At 36.9% G+C, this 18,387-nt stretch overlaps 1 protein-coding gene across 1 annotated transcript; it reads right to left on the reverse strand.

Moving 5' to 3' along the window:
• Nucleotides 1-10,103: 10,103 nt before the first annotated feature.
• On the reverse strand, nt 10,104-17,101 carry LOC120340406 (uncharacterized). The gene is made up of 9 exons (XM_078120010.1): nt 17,075-17,101; nt 16,128-16,319; nt 15,509-15,571; nt 15,036-15,136; nt 14,066-14,252; nt 13,092-13,223; nt 11,621-11,782; nt 10,665-10,809; nt 10,104-10,215 (listed from the first exon to the last, which is right to left on the reverse strand). Exons 1-9 carry the CDS (start codon nt 17,091-17,093, stop codon nt 10,104-10,106), a joined length of 1,113 nt encoding a protein of 370 aa, XP_077976136.1. The 5' UTR covers nt 17,094-17,101.
• Nucleotides 17,102-18,387: the final 1,286 nt, after the last annotated feature.

Below are 18,387 nucleotides of genomic sequence, written 5' to 3' on the forward strand. Positions count from 1 at the left end.
TATCGCCTAACCCTCACCTGTTACCCATGTTACGTTCCGGTGTCCGCCATCTTGGTTCGCATACTTCGGGAGTACCAAATATTCCTATTTTTATTTAGCTTTACGCCCCCCTTGTGAGGCGCGATTCGTCGTTTGAGAACCACTGTTTTAGGGCAACCACACAACATGTGTACTGTCAATCTAGCGCAGTGTCGCTATATTTGTCAGAAAATAAATCGTCTATAAATAAAGTTTACCTCAAGCATTCTAGACTTTGATACGCTTCGTTAACTTCAGGAAATGACGCACGCGAGCAAATTATTTTTGATTTTCCGCTTCAAAGACTTGGCAGCTGGCACGGAAAAAACATAGAACAAATCTAAAACCAAACACAAAAGTTTCCAAAAATACTCAAAAGCAACGTTTTAACGTACAACTTCTATTTGGTGTGGGGAATTGTATTACGATTATATATTTCTCAGAGTAATACAGAGTGTCCATAAAATCCCCTTTACAATTTTAATTATGTTATGAAGTCAGTTCTCAATATATCTCAACCAGATTTGTTGTTTTTTAATCAGTAATTGTTCTAAGTATTTTTACTTCATTTAATACATCTGTGAGGGCCAAACAATACATATATCGATGAATTCCCTTTGCAATTTTAAAAAAACTTAAGATTTTACGGACACCCTAAACTTTTTGCAAAATTACATAAGAGAGACAGATAATAAACATTGGTTACGGCATACTCCGCCATCCAGTTCATGTTAGGACGTTTCGAAACAAGGTTTAATATACCTGATCGATTTTTTGTTTCCATGTCGGGTTCCAAGTTTATATAATATTTAAAAAGCACGATGTAACAATGGGGTCGTTATGACGCTATTTTCATCGATATTTTCAACGGAAATTTTATATCCGTAAAAATTATAGTCGTAACTTTAGCAGGCATGAGTGGGCCGGATGAAACACTTAGATGGGCCGTAATTTGCCCACACATGTTTTAAATTGCTACGTATTGTATTTTGTGGTAATACACATATAATCGCGTTTCATATCCGGTCAAATCGACATACCGTGAAGGAAAAACGAATGAATAGCAATATAAATTATAGTAATACAATCCGCGTTTAATATTAAATACTCGCAATGTGACATTTCAACTTTTCCTGGATCTTTTGTAAAGAGTATAATAATAATACACTAATACCATTCCTAAGTGATTCAAGAGTCTTGCCGCACACTAACACAAATATATTTCTGTAACGTTTCGTCTGACCAAGGTCAGACTTCTTCAGACATACATACAGTTGAACTAGGATTGTTATCTCTACTCTTGCTACAGCATCCTTGCAATATATGCATACAGATCCACCGGCACAAAAGCATAGGAGACGGATAAGTAGTTAGTCTCGCAGAAAACCAAATAATCAGCACTAATACCATTGATACAAAAAAGAGATTTGCGAGATTCGAGAAAAACACCAACCCCTGCCACGTTTAAAATATTAAAAAAAAACAGCAATTATCCAGTTAGGGTTAGTAATTAATTTGAATTCACAGTGCAATCTGTATTCCTTACCCTAACTGATGGATAGATAATTACTATTTTTTTTTGAGCGATGGCGGGAATGTTTTTTGAGGGGGGGGGGGGGGGGGGGGGGGTAGAAAGCTTGGAATTATTTGAAACATTGAATTTACATCGCAATCTGTATTCTTTACCCTAACCCTAAGTAGATAATTACTAATTTTTTATTTTTTTTAAACTATGTTGGGAGTGTTTTTTTGACGGGCGCTTTTTTACAAAAGATCGCTTTTTCTATACATCATCGAAATACCAATTAAAATTAAATAAAAATGTTGATAATTTAATAAACCCTGTGCTGGTGTACTAAGTTTGGCTCCAGAAGTGTGTGTCGTAACTAATTTTGTTCGCCTACTCTACATCAAGTTGTGTAAAGGTACTGAAACGTATGGACAGGGCAGGGTGGTCCAAGGTTGTCCGATTCGTGGGTCACAAAATTATTTTTGCATTGTTCGCGGGCCACAATAGTGCCAAGAATAGGTAAACAGTGCAATACAAAACAAACACTTTTATTGTGCAAACACATACTCAGACATAGCCATCCCAGGCTAATAGAATCCGCATTCGATTTTTAGTTTTCTATAATGATTTAGACTGCTAAGCACATCATTCAACTTCGCTAGTTGTCAATTCAGTGACAATATTGATGTAACAATATGTCAAAAGATTTTTCTGATTAATTTTATTACGAAACAACATGGAATGCGATTTTTTGATTACTCTCCGAATGTGACGCGGGCCACAGATAAAAAAGCGGCGGGCCACATGTGGCCCGCGGGCCTGGGTTTGGACCACCCTGGGGTAAGGTGTATTCAGTTGGCTGACACAGAATGTCTCTGAACTCGTAATAGAACTAAAATAAGGAAATCTGGGTAAAATCATGAACTAACCGTAACCTAGTACACACACTACGGGAGTAAGTTTTACAAGAGTTCAGACACTTAGGAATTCAAAAATTGAAGCGAAACAACAACACTACGCAACTAACACTTGTACTACATTACAACGGCTTCCAACGCAAGTGAAACGTTTTGCATGGGGTATTTTTTGAACATATACCCTGATAACAATAAAAATGGTACTGACGTAGGGTAGTATGTGTACTAGGTTCGGGTTAGGCCATAATTTTATTCTGATTTCCCATATTTTAGTTCCATTACGAGTTAGGGGACTGTTTGTGTTAGCCAAGCGAATATACCACTGCCCATGAGTTTCAGTCCCTTTATACAACTTGATGTAAAGAAGGCGAACAAAATTAGTTACCTCCACATAGGTACACACTGGAGCGCTATAAAAAGTATTCAAAAATATTAAAAATTAAATTAATCCTTTTCCGATAGCAGTGACAGTCAAAGTACTATATAGGGTTAATCTTTCCAAATTGCTATGTATTGTTCAATTGTTCATCGTAATAATACGCATACAATCACGTTTTCAAATCCGCGAAATCATCAGACCGTGAATGTCATTGTGCGCAAATAATACTGCTTCAGATTTAAAGTGGTTTTTATTGTTTTGCAAATAATAACAGCTTTGAGAAGCGTGACATTTAGGCTTATGTAAAGTATGTGGAATGGAGAAAAGTCGCTTTAATGCACAAACTATTATTCTATATCGTTTGAGTGTTTTGGCATTCCAGTTATTGTCCGTAATTTTGCTCACAGATGACTCACATTACTATTGAATAAGTGTACGTAATACACCAACATAATTCTATATAATTTCAATAGCTAGTGACCGGACCCGCCAGATGTTACGGTCTAACTTGACGATTAGAAGTTTCAGAAATCTCCTTCGAAAATTATCGGCTACGCCTCTGTCGATGATAGCCGAGACTAGAGCGAGCCACGGGTCATCCCCGGGACGGCTATCAAATTCAGTCAATCACTGATTCGAGCTTAACTTGAAGGGGAGGGGGGGGGATGGGTCGATGGTGTTACCAAAAGTGTTGGGGGTCTAAAAAAGCGTTTTAGGCTACGAAAAATTGCTATGTATGGTACAAAAAAAAAAAAATTTTTTCACATTTAAAAAAAAATGTTTTAATTTCAGACGGCGTGAGTCGTTTCGAGTCTTTGATAAATTGTGACCCGAATATAACTCAGGTCCAGCCAATGACACGAGACACTCTAGTCAAGACTAGATCGAGTAACGGTCAAAACATAGTAACTTCGATGTGTATTTCACAATATATCACTTATTTTAACCCTGCCGATACGGTTCATTGCGTTAATGCACTTTTAAATGTCACAGGTCATTGAATAAGATCAAAGATGAAAAGACACCGAGCTCAAAATGATTAAACTCAAGTTCAAATGTAAAAACATTGAGGTTAATCTGCGTCGCAAAGAGACAGGTAAACACAATATTGTCTAATAAACACTAAACGGAACGTTTCTGCCTGCTTTCAAGGATTCTTTGGAAATTATTCGATGATATATTTGGGACCCATTCTCGAACAAATGAAAAAATAGAAGATAAACGCAGGAAAGTTGCCAGAACTCCAAACAAGGATAAAATGGATCTTTGTAAGGAGGCCCCGGCACCAATGCAAAAATGGGAGATTAAAAGAAAAACGGTTTAAAATATAAAATTTCGACACGAACCCCCTGGATACGTCCCTGCCAGTGTTTTAAATTTTTTTCGGTACTCCCGAAGTATGTGAACCAAGATGGCGGACACCGAAACGTAGTAGTGCACCAGGTTCGGGTTAGGCCATAATTTCGGGTACAAATACTACGGGAGTCACTTGGCTAGGCCCCGAACTCGTAACAGAACTAAAATAATGAAAATTTGAATAAAATTATAGCCTAACCCTAACCTGGTACACATACTACATTCCGGTGTCCGCCATCTTGGTCCACATACTTCGGGAGTACCCTTTTTTCATCTCGACCCACTGGGCACGGCCAAACGGTCATTACGATTGAAATCCTTTCAGCCACATGAAAACAATTTATGCTGGGTTAATTATACCGGACTTTTGTACACCCCCCCCCCCCAAAGATTGCCAGTAATGCAAAAATGTGATATTTGATAAAAAAAAAAACCGACGCCGCGTTTTTAAATGAGGTATGATTTGAAAATTTGAATTACCAGTGCAATCAACCGAAGACTTATCGATCGAAAGTTAGGGGATCCCCCAAAACAGAAACTGCCGTTTCGATTCATCCGCTCTTAGTCCACAGCGACACCGTGAGTCTCATCACTAATTAATCAATAACTCGCTTATTATACGACTCATCCAATTCTGGTCCGAGATATGATGAATGCACATGCAAAATTTGGAGAAGATTCAACTTCGCTTTCGTGAGATATCGCGTAACATTCGAAAGTGTCTAACAGACAAACAAACACCTATCAACATACTTACCGATTTTTAGATCGACAAGTAATTACTAATTTCCTTATTTGAAGCGGTGGCGGGAGTATATCTTTTGACGGGGATTTCTACACAAGATTCATTATTCTATTACATTTATTATTTTTACTGATATAGCGAATAACATTAAGCCACAAGTTGCCATAGGTACAACCTTACACATTCATATCAAATCGAATCGTCTTTCACTCCGAGCAAGAACAACCCAATTTATGACTTCAAGTAGACTACTTTTATTGCTTTACATAGCCAGTAACCCCCCCCCCCCCCTCCACACGCAGGAGGGCTGTAACAGTGAAAATAAATACAAATGATAATTAAGCCCACACATTTATTAATTAATAAATGAATTGAGCATGTAATGAAAGGTACACACGTCAATATAAAAGAAAATAATGCGGCTTGTCTGTCTGGCTAGGACTCTAGGCCAACCGCTAAAGAACTAGAATTGCGAAGTAAATGTCTCGTGCTCTGGCGGATATACAATTAAAATGTATATAATATGAATCAACGCTAGTCGCGGCCAATCCGCCGAGCGAAAGTAACACAGAAAAAAATTTTGCGAATGGCTGGCCAACACGGCCATGGATAAGCTGATAATTTGCATCCGATCTTTGCCACACACAAATACAGATAAAATATATAATTTTTAAGATAAAATAATTTTAGGGTCAAAAACGTTAATTCACACAAATTGATTTAACGATGACGTAAGAGTATCAAAAGCTCCTAAACACACAATTGTGACATATGATCCATTGTTGTTGTCACAAAGGAATCCAGAATTAATATAGTCATCCGCACTCGAGGGTACTTCACACTCGACGGGCCGAAGGCACAAGTGGAAATAGGCTTCATTAGACGCCGATTTCGCGCCTGTTCAAGTCTATATCAACGTATATATTAAATACTTGTGATTGAAGTAGTTCCTCATTAAAACAGGAAGAGGGTCAAGGGTCATTGGTGGATTTTTGCGATGGAATCGTACGTTGAAGCTGCTATGGTGTGATTTCTATGAGAGATTTGATAGATAGCGGACTAATCTAAAACAAATATGGATTGAAGATCTGACGAAAGGCCATGGTTCGCCACATAATTTAGTTGGTTGTTGAAATTTCCAATTGCCAAGTTAGATCATATCAGCTGGCGGGTCCGGCCAGAGGGCGGGGAACATGTGTTTTCAAGAGTGTTGGGGATCTAAAAAGCGTTACAAGCCACGGAGAATTGATATGTATGATACAGAAAAAGATTTTTGTTTCTATATTTCTAACCCTTGACTCCGCTCTGGCTACGCCTCTGACTCCACGTAATAATTAGACAAATATGAAAATCCTAATTCGAACGCTTTCCGTCGCGCAGGTCCTTTCCTTTGAATGTATTCTCATTTTGGTTATCATCCACTGTTGATTGTAACAAGTCTACTCTACTTTTATTAACCGGTAAAAGTCAACAGTACACATATTGTCGGAATAAATTAGGAGCAAAGGTCGCAATTTAGCCTACATCGGATTAATTTCATTTTGACTTGTTCGCGGTCATTCCCAACAATTACGAAATTATTTCAGTAATCGATACAGGGAGTCCTCGACTTACGACGTTGTTCCGTTCTCGAGACGCGGTGTAACCCGAATTTCAGTGTAAGTCGGAACATTCTACTGTACAGTACATAAATTACTCTATACATATCGTACTGTATTGTAAAGTAAGGTACTGTGATAAAATGTACAAATAATGCAGAAAAGTACTTCAGAAAACAATTTCATATCAAATGAATGAAAGCAAATACTGTACGGTACAGTATTATCTTTTATATTTTTATGGAGTGCGTTCGTAACCTCGAAACAGCGTAAGTCCGTCGTAACTAGGGCTGGGCATTTCGAATCGAATAGTAAATTATTCGAATCGGTTCAGAGCTAAATTTCGAATCGCCGCCATCTTGTTTTCATCTTTCCGCTAATGGTCGAGATGAATTCCCCAATTTTTTTTTCATTAGAATCATATTTATTCCACGAAATTCTAACATATGACTATTTTCTGTAGTGAGTTATTGATAAAACGTGTTTGTTATTCTGTGTGAACGCTTAGTAATCTATCTGGGTGATTTATTCTCTGTCTTCAGTAATTCATTTGTTGAGAGGATCAATTACTATAATGAAGTCGCTTAAAATTATATATTTTCAAGTATTCGAGATTCGATTCGATTCGAAAAAATTATTCGATTCGATTCTGAAATCACAAGGTATTTGAAAATGCCCAGGCCTAGTCGTAACCCGAGGACTCCCTGTAGTTTATTTTTCAACCATACGTGAAATGCACTTAATGAATACAGAATATAAAAAAAAGCAAAACTGACATTTCTGGGTGAAGGGAGGCACGAGAAACCAATACCGGTTATCGAGCAGCAACACCAGTGATCAAGCCTAACAGTAATTGATAATAGAATAAAAAAGTCGAACAATGATTATTAAAAGTATAAGTCGAAGTACGTCGAGGCGACCTGGTTTCTGAGAGTCGCCCGATACACAGAGAAACAAAAAACAAAAATCTTGGACCGCTTACAATATTTAATTTCGACTTGTTTCCTCTAAGTTCAACTGAATTTACAAACTTCGTAAAAGTTCAGAAAATGTTTTCTAATTTTAACCTTTGACCCCTGTAAGAGATGCGAACCTTAATCTGACAATACGCGCTCAATTTGCATAAATTATCTCTTACGAGTTATCGTTTTGTTAACGTAAACAACCGCGACCCCCTGTAACCCTGGTTATTCAGAAATATGTTCTCTTAATAGGCGTAGCCGAGGGGTGTGTGTTTGAGGGGCCATGCCCCCCCCCTTTCCCGCCCAAAAATAAAATTTGAATCCATTTTTATCTACTCTTGAACGATTTACTAAAAACTTTCTTGGCTTGCTATCAATAATCCTGTTACCAAATGAACAAATCGAGAATAAGTCTGTGGAGAGATTCTTCAAGATATTGTTGGACATCAATAGCTGCTTATTATCTAGCCTTGTTCGGAGCAAAATGCACGAGTAAGCGACGTATTACGTCATTATAAAAAAAAAATTGAGCTGGCTATGATCATGGATTCCTACTTGTTTCATGTGAACTCGACTCAATTTACAAATTTCATAAAATTTCAACCTTTGACCTCTGTAAGAGATGCGGACCTTTTTCCGACAACACGCGGCTCAATTTGCATAAATTATCTTTAAAGACCGATCGTACGCATCCGTGACCTCCCATTGACCTTAATTATTCAGGAATGTGTTGTCGTGTTAAAAGTTTTTGTTATCTAATACAATTTAAACGACAAAAAAACGTTGAAAAATTCAACTTGCGTTTTACAGTCAATTCAAAGGCTGAGTTATATATGATGTCGTCATTTTGCCGAAGCAATGAATTTCCAGTTGTATGACAGCCATGATTGTGTGAATCACACTTCATATGCTGTAAACTTCTGCCAAAGTATTTAATATACCCAAAAAATGGCGCCCATCGTGAAGTTTTAAAATGTGCCCCTTGATCGTTGACTGACAATTTTTAACGACAGTTGTTAAATTGAGATTAACTTTTACGTTATTATTTAAGTAAAATAAGAGCTTCAATTAATCTTAATTTAAATTATTTTATTGAGATATTCAACTTGCGTTTTTCAGTTAACTTAAAGGTAAAGTTATATTTGGTGTAGACCATTGGTGGACAATTACTTACCTGAGTGGGTCAGTTACAGATAATAGACTCGGTTACTGGGACGGGGGCTTGAATATTTTAATTCTATTCTTCTTTATTCATTATTTTATTGTCTTTGTTACCTCTAACAGATCCTAAGTGCCGTTTGTAGATTATTCCAAAAATCAGAAAAGATGATTTGAAAATACTAGAACGCCTCTTGTCATGACGTCCAAACCAGATATGGTTAAGACATTGAAGAAATGCTATATATGTTGTGCTTGTTAAAAGCATTACAAAATACTGAAATACAATTTCAATTTCTGAACAAATCAGGCCATTGAAGAAAAACAGGAATGCATAGATTAGATTATTTGATGAAAAGTTGCATAAACATAGAATCGGTTGCAAAAATAATAAATATCATATGAAACTTCTGTACTCCCGAAGTATATAAACGAAGATGGGGGCAACGGAATGCAGTATGTGTACCAGGTTAGGGTTAGGGCATAATTTCGGTTACAAATACTACGGCAGTCACATGGATAGTCCCCAAACTCGTAATGAAACTAAAATGAGGAAAATTCGAATAAAATTTCGGCCTAACCCTAACCTGGTACACATACTACGTTCCGGTGTCGGCCATTTTGGTTCACATACTTCGAGAGTACCAACCCCGGAACAGATCGGTTTGGTCAAACCTTGACTCGATTCCAAAATTTAATGATATTCAACTCATATGAAAAGTAATATTATTAAAATCATAGAAAATCGTTCATGTTTCGACGTTTTGAATAATTTAGCAGCGGTACAGCTATCGTTAGATGTAATATTGACGTATTTAACGAATATACAACGTTATATTATGTATGACATAATATGTATTTCTCTCTATCAATGAACTAGTGAAAAAAGTGACCAATTAGTGAAAAACGGGCTACCTCCACTAACAAATGAAAATAGTTTGATTGATATTAAATATTGAAAAATGTATGACCGCCATACTGTATGACTGGGACATTTAAGACCGGGCGGGAGAACTTGTAAAATCGGGACTGTCCCAGCTAAACTGGGCGTATCCTGATCATGTCGAAACTGCAGTTATTGGAAAACATACTTTTGCGACATATTTATTTCTCTCTATTACTGAAATAGTGAATTGAGTCGCCAATCAGTGATAAACGGGCTAAAAACAAATAAAATAAACAAATAAAAATAGTTAGATTGAAATAAATATGAAAATATTTATGACTGCCATACTGTATGACTGGGACATTTAAGTCTACTGGGCGTGGCAGCTTCTCAATATCGTGACTGTCCCAGCTAAACCTGGGCATATGACAATCCTGATCATGACGAAACTGTAGTTATGGGAGAACATATTTTTGCGAGGATACGTTGGACAATTTTTTTTCAACACAAGACTGTTCTGGAACAAAGATCTCTCTCAAGTTGACTGCCCCTTTATCCTCCACCGACTAGGCCTTCATAATCTCACCGCGATACAAGTCTCGTTCAACATTGTTCTATCTTTTATTGTCTCAACTTGTTCGAGCTCCGTCCGTGAATTATTCAACTTGTACATTGCGTGGGAATTCCTGAAAGAAATTCACGGTTTAAAAGATTGACTTGAGAAATGGAACATACGCTTGCTCGCCAAATTTGGCGCTCCTGGAGTATGTGCACCAAGATGACGCACAACCTGAACCCTAACCTGGAATACATACTATGTTCAGGTTGTGCGCCATCTTGGTGCACATACTTTTGGAGCTCCCCAAATTATAATAACTGCTTTACCAACATTAAATGGATGTCTAGGTAGCATGAAAGAAATCTGAAAATATTGAAACACATTGACGTGAATACCCGAAAGAAGCGCAAATTTTTTTGTAGTTTGATAAATGTTTTTTATCATCAATTCAATATTTTAATATCATATATTCATGATAAATATAAACACATTGAGCGCAAAACTATTTTAATACTTTGGGGACTTTTATCAATCTTTCTAGAAAGCGTCCTTGACTCTGACAAACATTATACGTACTCCTCTGTTTTCCCAATAGCGAATATTTCGTTGTCGATTGATAATATACTGACGGCATATCCAACAATAAATGGCCACGCCCTCTCCATGTCAATCATCTTCCATAAGTTTGCAAAAATATCAAAGCATTGTATTACTCCGTTGTCTGTACAGAGAAATAGAATTAAAACTTGTTTGAGTGATTTAACTGGTTCTTGGTTTATTCATACGTGAGGGTCTTATGACTTTTTGAAAAATTGTAGAGGATTGGCAATGTTTATGTTAATAATCGTGAACCTGCCTACATTCTAGCAAGCAGTACAGATCACGTATAACACTAATTGATCAGCGGTTATCAATTTATTAATAATAACGGTCCGTAAACCACAATGGAAAAACCAAAAAATCAGATACGAATCGGACGTTCAACCTAGCTTGGGTAAACGCTGAATGTCTTGCGACGCCATGGCATGGGTCGCAGAAACTAAAGGCGCTAAGACCGCTGCAAAATTACAATCAATTGTAATCCTTACCAGATATCATCAGGAACAAGAGAGCTATGTTCTAATATACGGACATGTTGCGTCACTTAGTGGCAAATGACCGAAAAACGAATCCCATGCAGCTCACCGGAATATTTGAATTAAATAAAAGTAATAACCTTCTAGCGAAAAATTTAATCTTCAAGCACTGAAAATTTTAAACAGATTGGTCCAGTAATCAAAGAGAAAAGCGACTTTTTGAAAACTTGTGGAAGAACAACAACAACATAATTTTGAAACCATCGTTATGCCCACTGACGTGTCCAATAAGAAAATGACTCGTCGATTATGATTATATTGCGTCATAGTATTAAGCGAGTGACTAAGAATTAACGTAAATTTGAGAATATATCAACGCCATCCTTGACTGTATAAGATGTCCCTTAATATTGCCTCGAAAGTAAATCCACATAATATACAAAAGTTATCAAATACCTGCAACATACATAGTGCCCTTCTGAACAGCTAAGCTTGCATTCGTAACTCCTCTCAGCAGTTGACTACAGATCTCCCACTTATCTAGTCTTGGATTGAATCTTTCAACAGAAAGTATATTCGTGAGTTGACTGTCACTTCCTCCGATACAATATAAATGGTCTAAATGGAATGGGTTTTGTTACTTATCGGTATGATCAGTAAGTATGTTGATAGGTATTTGTCTGGTTGTTTGTTTGTTTGTCTGTTAGATACACGCAATATCTCACGAAAGCAAGGTTGAATCTGCTCCAAATTTTGCACGTGCATTCATCATATTTCGGACCAGAAACCTATTGATTTTGGATAAAATATGTCGTATAATTAGCGACTTATTGATTAATTAGTGAGCGGACACGCGGTGTCACTATTGAGTCGAAGCGAAGGATACACGCCGCTAGATCGATAAGTCGGCGGTCTCTAATCGCTATTTCGTTTAAAAGTCAAAGCTGTCTGAATCAGTTCCGAGAAAATCATATTTGTCAACATAAATCTGAACGTATTCAAAATCCCGACCACCTGGACTGTTTTGTTACTGATTTTTGCGCGACAAACATTAGTCTTAAGGTCTCAACCATTGATCCGACACCATTAAATAAAGACCCCAAATATTCAAATTAAATGACACTGACTCAACTAAACGCAACTATTGACTCCATTCGAATGACCTGTGGCTCCGCGTGACTCGGGGTTTCAGGTGACTTCATCCCAACACTAATAGAAATGATTATCTAAATCTGCATCAAATCATGTTATAGTACAAGAGTCGGCAACCTACGGTCTGAGAGTAGTATAATCCGGCCCGCGAAGCTTCACTGAATTGTAGTAACAAAACAGCTGTTTTGACGATTATATTCTTTACGTAACAGAATTTATTGTCAGACGCGTATAGACTAAATTATATTGTAACCCAACAGGTATATAATTCACAAGTATCCGTTTAATGAGCCTATAGTTACTTATCGATCTTCAGATCGATAAGTATGTTAATAGGTATTTGTCTGTTTGTCTGTCTGTTAGATGCACGCGATATCTCACGGAGGCGGGGTTGAATCTGCTCCAAATTTTGCATGTGAATTCATCATATCTCGGACCAGAAGCCTGTTTATTTCGGATGAATTGTGTCGTATAATTAGCGAGGTAATAATTAATTAGTGATGAAACACGCGGTGTCACTATAGAGTCATGAATCGAAACCGCAGTTTCGATCGATAAGTCTTCGGTCTCCGACCGATATTCTCGTTTAATTATTAATTACAACCGAAGGACCGAGGGCCACAATCCGATCCACTGAGCCATTGAGTGTGGCCCTTTTAAACTCAGATTTTTCATATATTTACATATCTTCCAAGTATTCAAGTCTCGATTCGAAAAAAATATTCGATTCGATTTTGAAATCCTAATGTATTAAAAAGCCAGCCCAAGTCCATACCATTGACTGCAATCAATGAAGGCGATATTCTCCCAACATTGAGTTGTTTTATCTTTACCCATTGATTGACAGCTGGATCATATCGCTCTACAGTCTTCAAATCCCGCAATCCACCACAAACGTATAATAAACCTGGAAGAATGAGATGAACGTAAAAGGTTAAATTGGAGTATCTGTAGGGTATTGGACTCAAAATGGTTGCTCAACCAGTGAATATACAAACAAGCCTGAAATACTAATCGCTGTATGACGGGTATAATAAACAAGTACATACGTAATATTAAATCATTTTTTTTGATATTGCATACAAGTTGAGTTGTGCATTTTGAATCGGTTTAGACGAGAATTTCGAATTGTCGACATCTTGTTTTTTAACAGTCAAAAGTCGACGTGAATTCCTCAATTTTTAAGGTAAGCCATATTTTTTAAACGCGGTTCTGCTGACATACGATCTTTTTTTTCAAGTGGGTTATGGATGAAACATGTTTCTTATTGTGTGTGAACGCTCAACCGACTGTCTGAGTGATGGATTTTATGTTTTCAGTAATTACTCATCGATCTTTAGTATGTTGATAGGTATTTGTTTGTTTGTCTGTCTGTCTGTCTGTTAGATGCACGCGATATCTCACGAAGGCGTGGTTGAATCTGCTCCAAATTTTGCATGTGCATTCATCATATCTCGGACCAGAAGCCTTTTGGATGAATTATGTTGTATAATTAGTGAGGTATTAATTAATTAGTGATGGGACACGCGGTGTCACTATAGAGTAATCAATCAAAACCGCAGTTTCGATCGATAAGTCTTCGATCTCCGACCGATATTTTCGTTTATGTGTTTGAGAGGCTCATACAATAAAGCGTCACATACAGTCACATATCTTCCGAGTATTCGAGATTCGATTAAAAAAAATATTCGATTCGAATTTAAAATCATCAGGTATTTAAAAAAATCCAGCCCTAATCCTCTTTCCTACCATTCAACTCAGCAGCCGAAGGATTCCAATAATAATTATCGCTCAAATCTGCAACTCTCGTCCACTTCGAAGCCAAATCTGAGTATTTAAGTCGCACAACCTGTCTTGTATGGAACAAAGCGTAGATGTGATCTTTGACCAAAACTGTCGTGAATGTGTTTTCTTCTTTCATAGATTTATGCATCTCCTGAAATATTCAGGGTTGGATTTTACAGTTTAAACTATGAGTGATGCTGTTTAACTATATGACACGTATAAAAACTCCATTGCCGTTAATTTTTTTTATCTTGAAAGCTTGGCTAAAGTTCGCAAATCGCACATTTGCTTTTGTAGTAATTGAATACTTTATGAGTTCTTTATGTTTATTTGTATACTGTTAAATAACTGAAAAATATTATTGAAATAACACCAAATGCACTAATAATATTTTCCGCTCAAAAATAAACAAAACTATTTTCTGAGGAGGAATTTCTTTATGGCTCTTATGGTGTCTTGTCCGATTACCGATCATGGTTGGGTACGGTCAACCAGTAAATTTTGAGAAAAGGTGGGTGAAGCTATAAACGACCTGCAGTTGGACCAACCCCTGTGCAAAACGAAAAACCCAGCAACTCTCTTGCACTTAATTAACCCAGGGAACTTGAAACGACGGAAAGCGCGTAACTAACGCAATAAGTAATTCACCACATTCGATGGCAATTTTTTCTATTATGACGTAATACGACGTTCACTCGTGTCTGTAAAATTGCATTAATATGTTGAAATATCATCCCAAATCATCTTTCTCCACCTGGCTACGGCTCTGGAATCACCAATCGTCGATCGTTTGACAAAAATCAAAAGAGCTTTTGCTGCTAAACAGTGGTTCCCCTGAATTGGGGAATCCGAATCAAAATTAAAATTTTCATCCGAAGTCGAATTCGAAATATTTGTCAGTCAAGGTATACGAACAGGATTTCCCGCCTCTTACCTGCATCTGCATCCACTCCTTCGTCTCTGGTTTGTAAGAATAGAGAGACATCGTTGAAAAATCGAATACGATGATCGCGTTTGGCTGCGAGGATGTAATATCTTAAAAGAATGTAAAAACATTAAAAATGTCGTTTCACGCTTATAAAGTATTTTATTTACGTAGGTTCAGAATGAAGACTTGTACAAAATTTGAAATAATAATATTATACATAGAGCATAAGTTCAGCGTAAAATAATAAAAAATTGGAAAAAAAACACCAAATCGATAAAATGGATATTTTCGGAAAGCGATGCTTTTAAATTACATTTGAAATAAAATCTACTTACTTTCTCACCCTCAGACCGAATTCAAGGTAATTTTAAATGAGGGGTATCTCAAAATAATATTGAAATAATACTGTACTGTTCTAATACTACAATTTTTAACTAATGACAATATGTAATAAGTTATACAAAATCATAATAATATACTTTTGTTCTTATCTTGAAATCTTGTGACGATTGATCGAATCTTTGACACTGTAGCTTTTCTACCTGCATGAAAATAAATTCAAGAAATTTTGCAAGTTTTCGAGTAATGTCAAAACGAATCGTCGTGCTTCTGTTAACAATATTTAAAAAAAATAAATTGACGTATATGTAGCCCTCGACGTGTTAGTGGTATTCTGTCGCATCTATTTCCATGTGGTCAATTTATAGCGATTCATGGCATGGATTTGACCACAACGCTGTAGAACTTATACGACAACTATAGATAGGATAGGGTTTACGTATTTATTCCGAGGAGAGGAAAGGCAATAAGCCGTACGGCAGCATAAACTTTACTTGGTGCTCCCGAAGTATGCGAACCAAGATGGCGGACATCGGAACGTAACATGGGTAACAGGTTACGGTTAGGCGATAAATTTTTTCCAATTTTCCCTATTTTAGTCTTATTATCAGTTCGAAGACTAGCCAAAAGTCTCCCGTAGTATTTATACCTAAAATTATGGCCTAACCCTAACCTAGTGCACATATTACATTCCGATGTACGCCATCTTGGTTCGCATACCTCGGGAGCCTCCTTTACTTTGATGAAGAGCGAACCGACCTCTCTTTTCCTTCCATCTCATTAGAATGCGATGATTTCGTTCTTCAACTGAAATTGTTTGTTTTGCTATAATCCCCTCGATGTCAGATTCTTTTAACCGAAGTCCGTACTTTGAACGGGCGAATTCGATAAATTTTGATTTGTCCCGGAAAACGGAGACAATCTCGTTTTGGAAGACTTCCTCCAGTTTTTCTGAAAAGAGGGCCGTAGAAAGTTTTTTGAGGGGGCGTGAACCCTATTAAAATATAATATTTGTTGGTTTTGATCTTTCCGCTTTATTCCGGATATTTACATTTCTTATTTTGTCAGCCAAAAACAATGGAATGACAATTTATTTTGCTTATTTATTTCATTATTGACGTTTCATTCACATATTTTCAACGTGTTTTTGAATAGAACATACTTTCGCCGGAGCTCATGAAGTATGTGCACCAAGCTGTCGCACAACCTGAACATAGTATGTGTGTGTACCGGTCAGGATTCATGTTGTGCGACATCTTGTTACAATACTTCTGGAGCACCCTTCAGGTATAATTACTACGGGAGTCACTTGGTTAGTCCCCGAACTCGTAATAGAACTAAGAAGAAAAATTGGAATAAAATAACGGCCAAACCCTAACCTAGTACAAATACTACGTTCCGGTGTCCACTATCTTGGTTCACATACTTCAAGAGCGCAAATTAGAATCCCAATCGTCAGCATTCAAGTAACTGCTTGGAATTCCCTCCCACGTACCAGTTTCCCTAACAAGATTTTCCTGACGTTTTCAGGTCTGGTTTATTGTCTAACAGCAGGGTTGGGCAGATCGAATCATTAATTTAACTCATCACTTATCAAAGTGATTCATACTCAGCTAACCGTCAGTGAGACTTACACAGGAATTGACTCAATCAAAGTTGAGAGACTTCTATCTGACACTGTTTGAAACTACATTTTAATATCTTACCTTGTGAATGTTCCGCCATTCGCGATATTTTCCGTCATCACCGCTTCAACAGATTTTAACATTAAAGCCATTGCCTTACCACGAGATACACTCATTTACACTACGCCGAGCATGATACGGGGATAAATCCAGCTAATTTTCAGTGGCCAGAGTTGGTGTAGATCTTGCGTATGCGACTCGATGCATATTAACTTATGCTTGCAATAAATCAAATATGAGCTGCCTGTCGGTGTCAGTTTGCTGTTCAAACAGTTATCACAGGTAATTTATAGTGTGGCGTGTCTAAGGTGTGTCGCATTGGTCCTCTTCCGTGAAAAACAATACTATGACGGCATATTTAGTATTGTGGCGTCACATTTCTATACTACGGACACAGTCTTCTAGCATAGAATATATATATGAAGTACTAATGACGAATATGGCCATCGTATTGTGCGCAAAATTTGGGTAGAAATATTGATCTGAAAAATACAAGTCTTTTACTTTATCCATCGTATACAATGAACAGTTATAAATAGACTGGGGATATTAGTTGCGTAGAGCAGAGCAATTTTTCCCAACAAAGCGACAATAGGTTAGCAAAATTTTGTCACCAAAAACATGCGATGCGACATTCGTTAAATTCTCCATCTCCTATTTCGAGAAATTGTTTTTTTTCTTTTAAGGTACTTTCATTCGTAACCGTGTTTTCAGTGGGTTGAAACGAGAAATCGTAAAGGTCTGCATGATATATTATCAAACACGATCTGTCTTCATCCTATGTGTGTCATCTTTAAAAAGGTATTTTTTAGACAACGGAAAAATGGGTAATGTCACTGAAATGACAGTGTTATGGCTAGCTGAGGCAACTAGCGAAGTTGAATAATGTGCTAAATTGTTAACTGCTGCCTTTCCATCTTTTTTGTCGAAAAAATAGGCTAATAAAATAGGCTTCATAGGAAACTAAAAATTGAATGAGGAATTTATTAGCCTAGGTTGACTATGCCTGATAACTAAATATTATTAATCGCATGTATCTCAAATTTACTGAAATTCGGTAATCAATCAATCAGCAGTTATTTGTAAGTTATTTTGTAAACATGAGTTTGAAGAAAACTGACCAATTCAAACAGATTTTTGACTGAATATGGGAAGAAAAGTACCACAATGCTTGCTTGATATGTCTGCAAGTTGTGTCGGTGACAATCTAAACGACATTTTCTCCTTGTGACAGAGTTTGAAATCTTAAACTAAATGAAGATATAGTACGATTTGTGCAGGTATTAGTGAGTTTTTGGTGGTTTTTGCGTGTTTTAGCTTGATAAATAACAAAT

The sequence above is a fragment of the Styela clava genome, chromosome 14 (genome assembly GCF_964204865.1).
Source record: "Styela clava chromosome 14, kaStyClav1.hap1.2, whole genome shotgun sequence".
Lineage (NCBI taxonomy): Eukaryota > Metazoa > Chordata > Ascidiacea > Stolidobranchia > Styelidae > Styela > Styela clava.